The following is a 14537-nucleotide window of genomic DNA, read 5'->3' on the forward strand; positions in this document are numbered from 1 at the left end:
AGAGTACCATCCATTATAAGCTTTGTGATTTATTTAAAAAATTACAAATAAGTGGTGATTGTTTACAAATTTTATTTTTTTTAAAGAATAAAGTGCAACATGCTGTAGAACCAAATGACAAAACATGGATCTCTTAAAAATAAGTCTTTATTTTGTTACACAAAGGACTAAAGATAGTAAATATTCTGCTGGACTGAAAATAGTTTAAAGGATCATTCAATTGTTGCTTATAAATACCACCTCAAAGTATAAATACATTTGAAATCCTTCTTTCACAACTTTAAGAATTTCTATTAGAAGTCTTTAAACACAACACTTAAAACTCCTGTAAAACACACTCTCGCAGACACACACAAAATCCATAAATGATGTACATGCTAAAAGTGATTTTAATAACATAACTTCGACATTAAAAAAAAAAAGGCAGATATGTACATTTAAGCATAGATCCTGTACCTACATATAACTGTGATCCATTTTGTGGTACGGTGTAAAAATAGTTCTGTACTTCAACAGCAGAGGCTCAGATATGTGTTAGAGGAATCCCAGGGCTTTCATTTTATTCACTTATGGTTTTCCAACTTTAAAGTTAAATCTAAAAAAGGGCTGCTTTAGAAAATATTTAACTTACTGTGTGAGCACTAAATGTCACTGTAAAATTCACACTTAAAAGTGAAAAAAACATGTGACACAGTGCCGTGCTTGCATAAAAGCTTATTCATAAATTACTCAACAGAACATTTAAAAACAGTTAATAGCACAGCTATAAGGTCCAGATGGTTCAGCATTTCATTTGAGTGTCACAGTGATGAGTCAAAAAAGGAAAAACAATAAGAATATAAAATTATTTCAGCTATTGGCCAGAAGTGATGATTTCCAGCAGCAGACCATCAACATAGTGGTTCATAAATAATAATGATCATTGGTCTTCCTTTTCCCTTACTGGTTATGATCCCTTTACAAGAGCAAATCATGTCTTCTCATGTAATAAAGACAACATATGGCAGGCACTCTGATGCAGGTTTGCATAACAGTAATGCATATCTTCTCTGTTGTTACACAAAGCTGGATGCTGGGATCAGAGAGCAGACAAGGCTCATTATTCCATGTCATCCTCCAAGACGGGTGGCTCAAAACTAATCACCTCCTCATATGTTAGTCCTGCAGGAAATAAGAAAGTTAGTAGAATACTGTCAGTATGGTGGGCTGAACTAAAAACAGGGAAATGAGTGACTGTATTTCAAATCGTGTGCTTTGGTAATGTTTTGCAAAATGTTCCTGAACAGTTCACAAGTTAAAATCGTGTATTTTTCAAGAAGTCCAAACATAAGGCTAACTGTGACTGGCACATCGTTAGATAATTGGTATTTTTTTAAGCGCAATACTAATTTTGAACCAGTATTATTGCTTTAAGCCATTTGAGATTATGGTTCCACTGTAATGCATTTAGTTTATGATGTATGGTAACATACGTTTCCACTCTTCGATGTCCAGCTCTCGGCTTTCAAAGCTCTGGTCATATGGTTCAGCCTCAGGCTCATCATCTGGGTCGTGGTACTGAGCAAAGTACGGGTGGCTCAGAGCCTTGGCTGCTGTTAACCGCTTGTCTGTGTCCAGAACCAGCATTTTCTCCAGAAGGTCCACAGCTTTACAAAACAGAGTAAACAGAGCTGAACCTCAAACAATCCAGAGATGCATAAATCAGTTCTATCACAATTAGTCTCATATTTAAGCGCTGACACCTTAGTCACACAGACAATATAGAATATGTTCATGTTATCCTTTTAAGAAATGTAAAAATTAACTGTAGATGATGGGGCTTGCATTATTTCAACAATACACTGTTGAAAAATTGTATTTTTACAGGTCTTACCTTGAGGGTTGGCACCGATGAACACATGTGCAAAATCCCTCTTGGGCATTTGTGGCAAGGACATGACGTAGTTCTTGGCCTGGGAAAATACATACGATAGCTCAAACATCAACCCCTTCAAGCAGCACATGTGACCCAAATTCAGACCCGCCTGTTTCATAACACTCGCATGTTATTTTACGCTACTGTGTTCCATTTAGCTGCCCTCACTGTTTCAGTTCTTCTTAGCAAATAGATTTCTCTGTGCAGCTGTAAGCTTATCCCATAAGCATGAATGTAAAGAACATGTCAGTCTCATTTATCATCCCTCTGCAGCAAACTAAGGCTTATGTTTTCATTGGGAAAGAGCAGCTGTATTTTATGTCCCAACATGCAAAGGTTGGAGAGTCTGCTGCAGCATGAATACACTGGACACTGCAGTAAACAGCACTGTGACCAACAGTGGCAGACACCCACAGCTGCTTAACTGAGGTATCACTTATAAATCTGACAAATTACAACAAAACAAACAAAACATTTAATGATAAATCTTAATTCAGCCACTTGAAGTTTCAATTTACTTTTTTAGTCTGCCACACTGATTGCCTGAGCATATGTAGCAGCATAGATAGCCATGTGTAGCTTGTGGCAAAAAAGTGACTGACAGGTCTAGCAAGTTGCCTAGCAACAGTAGCTGTTATCAGAATAGGAGCTGCTGGGAAAACATAATTGTGCTGCTGCTCTCTTTTACATCAACCACCTAACCCTGCAAACAGATTTAGTCAATTATCAGCTTCCGAATTTGTGTCTTTAATGGTATAATATTTCATAGATGATTTGACCTAGAAAAAAAACAAAAAAAAAAACAACTCGAGCCCTGAGACCTTTGAAATTATTCTGTTAACAGATGTGAGTGAGAGACTGAATGGTAAGACATAAGGATATCATAATAAAGACAAAGACAAATGAGAACCCTACTGGTATGATGGAAAAGTTTAGTTTACAGTCTAAATTTTATCATTATAAAAACATGCAAATTACTCAGACAGGATGAAAGTTTGAGGAAGGTATCAAAAAACAAGAAGGAAAATCATTAAAGGAAGTGTAGACGACAGAGAATGTTAGTAGAGACTGTTGACACACATAAGCAAAGTTATTATCCACGAGGTCCATTAAGTGCTGATGATATTCTGTATTTTTATTCCCAAGTCTATTAAATAAAATTATACAGTTTCATAAGGAAATGATAACTGCCAAAAACAGATGGGTACAGTGGCCCATAGAGTCTACATTTGCCAATTTTTCACAGAACGCTTCAACATACAAGTTGATAAGTTGTATAAGTTTACAGCAGCAGGGTGGTGTTTCATGGGTTCGACTTAAAATAAACTCAGAGGCCTAAGTTCATTGTAATGAAGCAATGTGTTATCCAATACAGGAATGTGGCTCATGTACATGTCAAACTCTCAGTAAAACAAGCATAGGTTTAAAACATCAGTTATCATTGGTTTGAATTTGTTAACATTGATAAAAACAGAATATCACCAGACTAATGTGTCCTCCTCAAAGGAAAGAGTTAAACACAAACTAAATGAAATGAAGCATATAAACGCTGGTTCCACATCAGCTCAGAGACCCTCAAGGCAATTATTATTCAATTCACAAGCAGCAAGCGTGTCCGGCACCATGCAATTACTCCGATTAAATTGGAATAAAATCTCTTAAAATCCCACTATCAGCCCCATGTTTGCTTATTTAATCCCACTTGACAAAAGGGGGTTGAAAAACTACTGATTCCGCTGTCCTTGAAGTAAGGGTATTTAACCATAACTTCTAATCTATCAGGTAAACGATAATTCAAATATTACTATAATAGCAATTAGAGGTGTGAATCTTCATTGAGTCACATGAACACCTATTCTTCTGGCTGCAGATGTTAGTTCAGGATGAAAACTATGACTGTAATTTGATTGTTCATGTTGATTATATCAAAGTATTTCATGTCTCTGGGGCAGATTTAACATAAAGCCTGTGTCTTGTCCAGTTCATATTATCCAACACCTCTATTTATTCCTAAATGTGGCAGTACTGGTGTTTTGTGTTTTGGGGATAACTGAATTTCAGATCCAATAATCACATTTTTAGATTAACGGTATCCATGTTTTTAGACAGGAGAATAAAAAATTTCGACTAACATTTTATGTAGGTGCTTGCAGAAGTCTGCATCTTGCACTTCTTTGAATTAAGAGGTTTCCACACTTAACTATGATGTTTTGCAATTTCAAAACAAAGACCAAAACATCCACCAGCCACCAAAACCATCTACTGATCTAAACTGTTTAATACTTGTTGATATACTAATTCTATTAATACATGTAAATAATTGCTGTAAAAATCAGTTTGTCATCTTTTCATGGTCATCAGATATGACCCATTTGGATGGTCAGAGGCTCCATAGTTACCATGGAAACAGTCATCTTCTACAACATTGATTCACCAGTAAAACTCATGGAATCTGATCAGTAACAGTGGATGGAGATACCTGGTTTATGTTCAATTAATTATATATTTCGCTGAAAAAGTAACTTTTCCTTCAGTTTTTTTCTCTTTCTGATACAAAAACCTTTGAATTTACTCTGAGCTTCTATCAACATCTACATGATCAGTGAGTTGAATATATGAAAATATCTGATTTTCACTGAAGAAACGCAAAATAAAGATAAAATTACAATAACTAGTCATAAATCACTTATGAAAGGGTAAATATAGAGAATAATTGATTTGGGAACTGCCACAAAAGTAGCACTAGGTCTTTTTGGGTTAAGTGCAAAACTCATCAACCCAAAGCCAAGTAGGTAGATCTGTCAATTCTACCATTCAGTTTGACTGTTCAGAACTTCGGATCGGGCTCACCTCATGACTGGGCATCCTGTTTATTAGAGTCGCTGGGGGTGTTCCTGTCAGACGCATTATCTGCTGTAGCTGGTTTATGTCTATGAAGCTTGTGTCAAGGGGAGTAAAGTGCCAGAGCAGAGTTTGTTAAGAAGCTGCTGTTAAATGTGAGTGCGCTGCTGATTTCTAGGTGTTTTTTTTAACAGGTGAAAAAAAGCCATTGTTAAGCTTTTGGGATGAAAAATGCAGACAGCGACTGTCAGATGATACGAGATAGAACTAGGGAAAACAACACACCAAATGCTTCAAACAACACAGATCAATCACCTCTGTCATTATTAATCAACTCAAACATGATTGTCATCTGCACAGTAAACATGTCATAGGTGATACTGCAAAATCATCAAGATAAATCATTCTGACAATCACACCATCACAACACAGCAGGTGCAGAAGAAACTGGTTAGAAAAAAAAAAAACTTGCATACGGTTTTGTGAACTCACAGACTCTGAAGATAGTTTCATCAAGAATTCAGGCCCCGGCGTTCCAACGAGGCGCATGATTAGCCTCAACTGATCAATGTCTACCAGCACATGGTAAAGGAAGACCAGGCGTTGAACAGGGAAAGACTTGTAATCTGATCTGTTAGTCTCCGTCTGCCTTGTGAAACTTAATTCACTTGGAAACAATCAGTGATATTACATTTTACTGCACTTCCGTCTGCACTGAGAAAAGGGGACAGCTGCTGTATACTTATAATTCATCCATTAGTTTGAAAATACTGGCAAGGAAAGAAAGATATACACAATTATAAGCACAGACACTGCAGGTTTGTGAAAATGCAAAAAATACTGGCTATGGTGCTCACAGAAAAATGGACCAAAGCCCAAAATACATACCAGCAGCACAGGAAGAACTGAAGTATACAAGTGGAAACAGTTAGGTAAAGGGTGTATGTGCCAAGTCAGAAGGGAGTGGAGATACCATCTGCATTACATTTTTAATTAAAAACGCTTAAGGCAGTGTCATGTCAGAAAACAAAAGAAGAAAAGCAGGTTTTTACAGGATGACAGAAAAGAACACCTTCAGGCAGTTGAGGCAGAAGTTCACATCCTGTAAGAAAAAGCATTAAAATCGCACTGAAAACAGCATCAACCACAAGCTCTGCATTCAAAACCTTTTAAGTTAAAGTACCAACAGCAAAGTGTAGTTTAAGTATGAACAGTGAAAGCAGTCACTGTGCAGTAAAATACTCGCTGTTAGTGTTTCACTATTAGATATGTTGTTTCTACATTTATTTTACTGTTGTATTAATGTGTAAAAAACATTTCACTACTCCAATTGCATAAGGTTGAACTCATTTGAACCCTTTATATACTGCAATTTAATACACTGAAATGCTGTATTTTCTATAAGATCATCACATATTAACAGGATCACTCTCCTACTGAGATTCACATTCCTCTATAAAGTCACCCTTTCATGAGCTCATAAAAACAGGCCTGTTTTCAGCTTTGTGATGATCCATTTTTCAGTGTATCCAAGAGGATTTAAAAGAGTTTATTTAGCTTAAGAAGGCAGAGAAAATTGGGATGGAAAAGTAGGTAAAGCCGTCAGACAAATTTAGCAGGACTAAAAAAAAAAAAAAAAAAAAAAAGCAGGTATTTGTGTCTGAGATGTAGTGAACTATAAAGGTGCATAAAATGGGAATATTATGTGTAAATCTGAGGTACTTAGAATACTTATAAATCAGCACTTCCAAAACAACATCAATGAGTGTTTACAAGAAGTGATTTGTGAAGCAAATGCTGAATCAGAGCCTCACCAGCTTGGGCAGAGGCGCTGTATTTACGGGAACTCAAAGGAAAAGGATACGGTCAGAACCAGGAAAGAGCGTCTTTCCAGTCAGGAGCTCTGCCATTATACACCCCACTGACCAAATGTCCACTAAAAACATAGAAAAACAAGGTTAAAGTCAGTTTTCTATAAAAAAAAAAATTAAAAAAAATGTTGAAAAAGATGAAGAGTCAGAGCAGAGCTTTTTCATGGCGTCTACCTGTCATGTTGTAATGCATCCAGTTCAACATGATCTCTGGGGCACGGTACCAACGAGTGGCCACATAACCAGTCATCTCATCGTCAGTGTGCCGCGCCAAACCAAAGTCCAAGATCTGAAGCCAATTCAAGAAGGGAAAAAAGCAGCATTATTTGGATTAAAACCATGTTTGCAGCAGAGTCAAGGTAAATCAATATTTTGATAGTAATTATGAGAACAGTGGTTCACTGACCTTCAGTTCACAGTCTTCATTCACAGCCAGGTTACCGGGCTTCAAATCCTACAAGTGAGGAATTAATGACTGTAATATCAGTTCAAATCATGACCTGATTGTTGGTCTTTAACTGCTGTTACATGTTTGTAGTGTTATTTTGTAGCTTACTTCATATTTCTGTTTATCATGAATGGGAAAACTACTGTGTCTGCTTTGTTAATTTTAATGACAGCATTACGTCACCTAAAATAAAGTTCCTGTTTATAACTTCTCTCCATGTTTGCATATGAGATGTCATAAACCTTGACCCAGTTTTATTTTTCAATTTGGGTTAAGAACACACTGCTCTGCATCAGAGGATACCACAGAAAAAAAACTCTCAACTGAGTTAAATTATTGCACATAAAAAAATTATATTAACACACACCACAGTGAACATGGTTACACACTAAAAGAAACACATTAGTGCAGGTAAAATCAGTTTAGTTTCTGCTGTCCTCCATTACTGGTTCATGGTGTAGTCTACAAAATAAAATGCACAACAGAACTTGTCTCTTTTATTCTATTTTTGTATTTCATATTTTTATAGGTTTTATTTATTGTCCTTTCTTTTATGTCTGAGTGTCCGTGTTTTTAATGCAAACAGAGAGGTACAGTAATTTTTGTCTTCTGCCTGCGGGCTTACAATAAAGTAATTCTATTCTGTATGGGGAAGTTTTTCATCTCTACACCATATTTACTGTAATGCCCCATTCCAATCTGCATTTTAGAGTTTATGAAAGCTTTCCTCATAAGCATCTGAAAAACACTAAAAGAAAAACGAATTACTCAAAATAAAAATAATATTTCATATGCTTTCTTTTACCAACCGAAACAAAACAAACTGAAAAACTAAACAAAAATAGAAACACAAAAATAACTAAAAAAAAATAATAGCTCTGCTCCACAACAGACAAAAATCAAACACTTACTCTGTGAATTATGTCGGCTGAATGGATGTACTGCAAAGAGACAGAAGAACATTTACAACATCAAAATCGTCGGTTGTAAAATGGAAATAAGCTGATGCTGAAGTCCAAGTTCTGCATTATTGAGAGATTAATGACCCTCACCTTTAACCCTCTGAGAATCTGGTATATGAGGAACTGGACGTGGTCATCTGTGAGTTTTTGACATTTCACTATGTTGTTGAGATCAGCGCCCATTAGGTGAGTCACCAGGTATCTGCCACAGACGAAAAGAGTGGCTGGTCAAACGGTACATCAATAATCAATGCTTCATATAAAGCCATGTGGATATAAATCAGTGTTTGCTCTTTCTAAATCTCCTGGGGTTTTGCTGTTTGAAACTAATTTCCCACATGGCAAAGTGAGCTTAAACTGGTTTAGTGGTAACTTCTTCTCACTTTCATTTCTCTCCAAAGGCACTAAAAGGCCGAGCCCTTCACAAATGGAATGTCATTTAGCAACACACTCAGATAAATGGGCTTAATGTGGCTGCATCAGTGGGTAATTCTGATCTAATCCCAGGGCTGTTTTAAATGCCTAAACAGTGCTTATGCAAGAAGACAACAACAGGATGCTACAGTGGCACTTTTGGAGTCAAAACACACAGAGCCATGTGCTGCCTTGCCAGTCTACTGCTCAACGAATTCCCGCTTCATGAATACTCTTCTATTCTCACACAACGCAGACACTGAGGCCTTAAAATAGCACCTGGTTATGCTTGAACTTGTTCTCAGCAGCACACAGAGACACAAACACACTGCAAAGTTCACCGCCTTGGAAAAAAAGGATATAAATAGTGACCTCTGTTTTCCTCTCTCCTATAGAAACAGGAGCATGGCTGGTTCTCTAACAAGCCTTGCCATGGTGCTGTGACTCAGTCTGTATTTTTAGAGCAACGCAGCACCTACATATCTGAAATTTTTTCCAGAATATTTCCGTGTGTTCTGAACATTTCCCATGTCACTGCAGATAAAGTAAGCCATACTTCCTGATAACATTGACAGCGTACAACCAAAGACCTTTGTTTTATGTCATTTCAATTAAAACTTCAACCACATCCACTTTAATGGCTCTCCTTCGTCTTCAACCTACACAAGTGACCTTGTCTTGCCTTCAGTCCACCATGACGTGCTGATCCTGCATGAGGGTGGGACATCTTGAAAAGACAGCTGTTCATTTCAGCAGCAAATTGAGCCAACTCTGCTGCATGTATAAGGAAAAGGTTCTGCTGCTATTTTTCATGAGCTCCATTTCTGCAAGACTGCTGTCTAAAAATTGCTTGGTAATACAAAAAAAATTCACTTCAGAGATAAATGCATTACAGTCTTGACAGTTCATATGGATGCAGATATGAGCAGGCCAAGCGACAGGGCAGTGCAACACACTGCACTCGCGAGATACTTTTTAGCAACATGACTATGCATATGTGACCATGTGCCAACTGCTAACCAAGACCTGTTTAACATGACATTAAAATGTTGATCTGACTGTGGGCAGCTGTTGGTATAGATAATGCATTCATATGCACTTGAAAACAGAGGTAGAAACCAATGACTTAGTCCTCACAGGATATTGTATAAACTACTGATATTGGTAGACTTTGACTTTCAAATGTGAAACATACAATGCTGCATGATGTCAGGTGTTTGCTGGTGGCTTTTAACAGCAGCTTATATTATTCTGACATCCTGTGCAACTGTGATGTTTTTGTCTAAATTCATCTTCTTGCACAAGGTACAGCTGGTAATAAAGTAGTCATTTTCAACTGGTCAAAATTAATTATGCAAGTTTTTGACTTGCCTGCAGGACCTGCAGAGACCATGAATGTGATCTTTATTACCTCCGCCAGGAAGTACTGTGATCACTTTGCTTTGTGTGTTTGTTTGCTTGTTAGCAAGATAACTCTAAAAGTTACAGACGGATTTGGATGAAAATTTCAGGAAATGTTGATACTGACACAAGGAACAAATGATTAAATTATGGTGGTGATCGGGGGGGGGCACACGACTGATCTGGTCTGCGCTCTCTGAGTGCTTTTCTTGTTAATTGTTGCTATTGTTGGGGTTGTCGTCAGTTAACTAAAGGGTACTGCATAGTTTGGGGCTGTCAGATCAGCTGCCCTAAAATCAACACCATCTTTCTTTCTGGACTTAGGAGACATCAGTTTCCTCTCACACTAAATGACATGAATCTGAAGTATTACAAATCATCTGGTTAAGTTGGTCCCCAGATACAGCACTGCCTGTTCCAGTACAGAAGAGTCAATGCAGATGATATTTCATACCAAAATACAGTTAAAAATATATTAGGACCAGACATCTTGTTCCAGTTATTCAATTAAGATTAAAGTGTAACAGATTTCAGTTGACCTGATACAAGTCACTTCGTGTGAAGATGAGAATCTGACACTCCACATACTATGAGGGAGGCAGCATCTAGGTCTGACGGCCGAGTCACTGTCTCCCTGTGCACTTCCCATTTCTAACTAATTTCAACATCAACAAACAATAACTACCTGTTTGTCTGCAGAGAAGCTACATTTCACAAAGGCTGAAACCAGGAAACATAGGGAAGGAAGCTGGTGGTGAAATCACTGTCGAAGCAGCCAGAGAGTGAATAACTGAGAGACTGAACAATCTAAGAAATGTTCCAGCGTGTTCAGCCTGTTGGCTTGCCTCCAGGTATTTCCCAGACAAACCAGGGGTTGTCCATTCCCAGCCAACACACAATGAGAAGGACCTTTGGGTGAAGTTAGTTGAAATGCACTAAACTTACACATCAGTAAATTCCTTCAGACTGGTAGCAGGGGTGAAGACATCTAAAAGACCAATTACCTGCAAACAAAAGTGAAAACAAAAGCTTTGTAAAAGCAGCAATGTGTCCTTGTGTTGGGAAGAACAAAGAGTTTCACTCTTTAACCCAACACACACAATTCAGGGAAGAGAAACAAGTCAACTCACATTTTCATGTTTCATGTGCTTGAGCAGCCGCAGCTCTCTGTATGTCCTCTTAGCGTGGATGATGGACTGAAACGGCCGAGAGAGTTTTTTCACAGCCACCTTTAGCCCAGTTTGCAGGTCGTACGCAGAACTGTTAAAAGAAGAGTGTAACAAGGTTAGAATAATTTATTTTGTTTTGATTTTCCTTTTCAGTTTTGCTTACATTTGTTTTTAAAGTAGGCTTTTAGTGTTTTTTGTAATGGAGTATTAACTTCAAGAGACAGAAAAGGTACTGTAGAATCCCTCAAAGCATACTACAACTAGAATATTTCACATCCACTCAAAATGCAAAGTTGTGTAAAATAAACTAAAATAAAGGACCTTGAAGGGCAGTGATTCAAGCCTCAAACATCATCAAATAAAATACATGAAAACTTCTTCTCTTTATTTCCACGTGCCGTTCATAAATGTCAGTGTTATCAAAATGCTGACCAAGCAGTGAATTTCAGAAAAGCCAACTTCTCATTTTAGGAAAAGCAAAGCTCTGCTTCAGATGGTCAAAATGGGCTGAGTCTGCTCTAGAAACCAAACTGGGCAGAGTAAGAGCTGCTGAAGGCTGAGGAAAAGGGCGATGTCAGCAGAAAATGTCAGCTCTCAGCAGATTAGGAACAGCCTGGCCTGCTGTCGGTCCTGCTCTCTAAAAGCTTACTGTCTTTGACCCAAACCCATCACTTTCTCCAGCTCAGCTCTCCGATCTATAGTCAAAAATTGAGGAAAATCACCTGTGATGACTGATGGGACCTAAAAAAAACACACTCTGATTAGGTGATGCAGCTAGGCCGGTCACAATTTGTACATTATTTTGCATAATTGAGATAAGTGCCTGCACATACTTGTGTAGAAATTTATGTAGAAATTATGACAATAATGAAAAAAGAAATGTCATAACTCGTACCCAATCTTCTATCATTTGAGGTTTGACTGGAGTGTTTTTAATGTCATCTCACTGTGTCCTTTTCAACTTGACACCCTACACTTCTATTAGTGCTTGTCATTATCAATGATTTTTTTCTTCTTTCTATTACAGCAATAGTTTTGCATATTTAACTCTTTATTTATGTCATATCAATCCTGTACAATTTTTTTTTTTTTTTACACAAGCCAAACATCTAACAAAAATAGCCTTCAATGCCAATAGTTCTTCTTTACTGGGTTGACTGTATGTGTATATATAAACTATTGTTAGGCTATGTTGCATAAAATGAACAGCAAAAGGAAATGATAAATCATAACTGCAGATGACATCATCAAAACTTCCTTGTCATGACAGCCTACTTGCAGCTATAAATTAGTACAATATCTAATATTTTCCATGCATATCAGTTTATATCAATATTTATTTTTATTAAAGACCAAATACAAAAATAGATGCACAAGGGTCAGGTTAAAAACACACAGCTACCATATTTGCTGATATAGGAGACCAATTAAAAAGATTATAGCCCTCCTTTTCGATTATGTAAGGAGGTATTAAAAAAAATTTCACTGAGTGATAAATTGACTTTAAGGAGGATTAAAAGGAGGATTAAAAAAAAAAAAATCAACAAACAAAAACAAACAAACAAACAAAAAAAAGGTGAACTGAAATCCTGTCCAACACCATCACTGACATCTTCTGAATTTGAACGAAATACTGTTACTTTTTTAAGCTTATCTACAACTAAAATCTACTTTCATTCTTAAAATTTCCCATCATATATATAAAAGTCGCATAGTAGATCATGATTGGCTCCAAAATTTTTGTGATGCCACTTAAAATAGGCCTACAATTAAATACATTTTTGGGAGAATAGACAAACAATTTCCATTTAGCAAAACAATGTAAGAAAAACCTACATGTGTCAAACTGCCCAGTGAAAGTCAAAGATTACAGTGAACAAACACTGAACAGGTTTATGGTTGATGTTAAAGGGTTTGATACACGGATGATATTCAGTTGTGTGTCCTTTGAGAAATGAGAAATAATTTAGTGCATGAAAGAATCAGATAAGATCCGCACAACCTGTGAGCTCCCAAAAAATTATTCTTTCATCCACTGTTCTTTTGGGACCCTGCACACCTTTCCGTGACTGGATGTGCATGTCATCACCTCTTTTCATAAACAATTTAGTGCAACCAATTAAAGGCTTTGTTAATAAACTTATCACAGTAAACTTGGGGCAGAGTCCATCATGTAAACACTGCCAAAATGAATCCATGTGCTGTTTCAAGAGATAAAAAAAACAATCATGGTCCACGCACTAGTGAGTTGACAGTAATCTGACCAGCAACAGATTATCCCATTGCCCAGCAACAGCACAGCTGTCCCTTTCCATTTGCAAAACAAACATCTGCCCACTGGGCCAAGTGTAGGACAACAACGTTGTGTCCTAGATAGCATGTACACAAACTGTTTAATCACCAGATCAAGGCAATGAAAGCTTAACCTGCTGGCACTAAGCATTAGGGAATTCCACTTCAACAGATTTTATAAAGATGCCCACACCAAGAGAAACGACCCTGCAACACTTCAAATGCCCTGCCCACAAATGTTCAGTAATACCATGGAATTTTGGAATTTGCATTGTCTCAAATCAAAGGAATAGAAGTTTTCCCTGTTACCTGTGAAAGCAAAATGAACTACTTGAACTAAAACATCAACAACTTGAACTAAAAATAGTCTAATTTAATTAAGCAAGAGGGAAACCTAATCACTTGTTGGTACGACTTTTCATCGGTTGCATAACCTAAATCTAACCAGATGACAATAAAATGACGACTACAAAGAGGATGTGATACTAAAATGTGATATTATTTGTGCTAACTAACAAACACTGTCTGCAAGGATGAACTCTGTCCTAACGTTCCTCGAAACAATAGACTTTAATGACTGCGCAGTTTTCCAAAGTTAGAGTCAACATGTAAGAAGTTGTACAGGTTTAACAGGTAGTTAGACAACACGTGATAGATAGAAGTGAATAGGTTTTTGTTTCAGACTTACTGTGGCTCCACCTTGCTAGCCAACAACTTGGACAGGCTAACTCAACTTTAGCATCTGCAGCGCAGGCCTCGTCTGAATGAATGGGGTTAAGTTAGGTGACAAGGCTACACAAACTTAACTAAACCACTTACCACACGGATCCGTAGGCGCCGGAGCCGACCGGAGATAGGTTTTGGTACCTGTCTGGAACTTCCCATATCGTCTTATTAACTTCCTGCCGATAAAATGTGGGTCTGTCTTTCTGCGACATTTCTGCAGAACTGCCGACCACCGACCTGACTCTGCGCTCCGAGGGGAGGAAGTCCGAGCAGCAGCCCGACTTCAACTTTACCCAACTTACAAAAACACCCCCTAAATGAAAGGTTTCTCGTTGTTAGGTAACTTTTAACAACTTAATGTCACCGACTTCCTAACTTCACGAAATGCTGCAATATCGCCGCCGACTCTATGCACGTTTTTAACTGTTCACGCGACTTATCGCACTGTGCGTCTGCATTCAGACAACTCCCGAGATTTCACCCTGCTGCTTACAGGAC

The 14537-nt window shown here is 37.6% G+C and overlaps 1 protein-coding gene across 3 annotated transcripts; it reads right to left on the reverse strand.

Moving 5' to 3' along the window:
* Positions 1–129: 129 nt before the first annotated feature.
* Positions 130–14523, reverse strand: mapk14a (mitogen-activated protein kinase 14a). 3 transcript variants are annotated; one of them, XM_030138234.1, is made up of 12 exons: positions 14133–14523; positions 10983–11112; positions 10798–10856; positions 8128–8239; positions 7987–8016; positions 7034–7081; positions 6802–6916; positions 6621–6692; positions 4766–4845; positions 1874–1952; positions 1473–1646; positions 130–1161 (listed from the first exon to the last, which is right to left on the reverse strand). In XM_030138234.1, the coding sequence occupies exons 1-12, from the start codon at positions 14249–14251 to the stop codon at positions 1100–1102; spliced, it is 1080 nt and encodes a 359-aa protein (XP_029994094.1). In that variant the 5' UTR covers positions 14252–14523; the 3' UTR covers positions 130–1099. The 3 variants fall into 3 exon arrangements, with proteins under 3 accessions (XP_029994094.1, XP_029994092.1, XP_029994095.1); XM_030138232.1 differs by lacking the exon at positions 4766–4845 and adding an exon at positions 5249–5328 and having other exon boundaries at positions 14133–14522; XM_030138235.1 differs by lacking the exons at positions 130–1161; positions 1473–1646; positions 4766–4845 and adding exons at positions 1684–1786; positions 5249–5328 and having other exon boundaries at positions 1827–1952.
* Between the last annotated feature and the right edge of the window lie 14 nt (positions 14524–14537).

This window comes from Sphaeramia orbicularis, chromosome 7, assembly GCF_902148855.1.
Source record: "Sphaeramia orbicularis chromosome 7, fSphaOr1.1, whole genome shotgun sequence".
NCBI lineage: Eukaryota > Metazoa > Chordata > Actinopteri > Kurtiformes > Apogonidae > Sphaeramia > Sphaeramia orbicularis.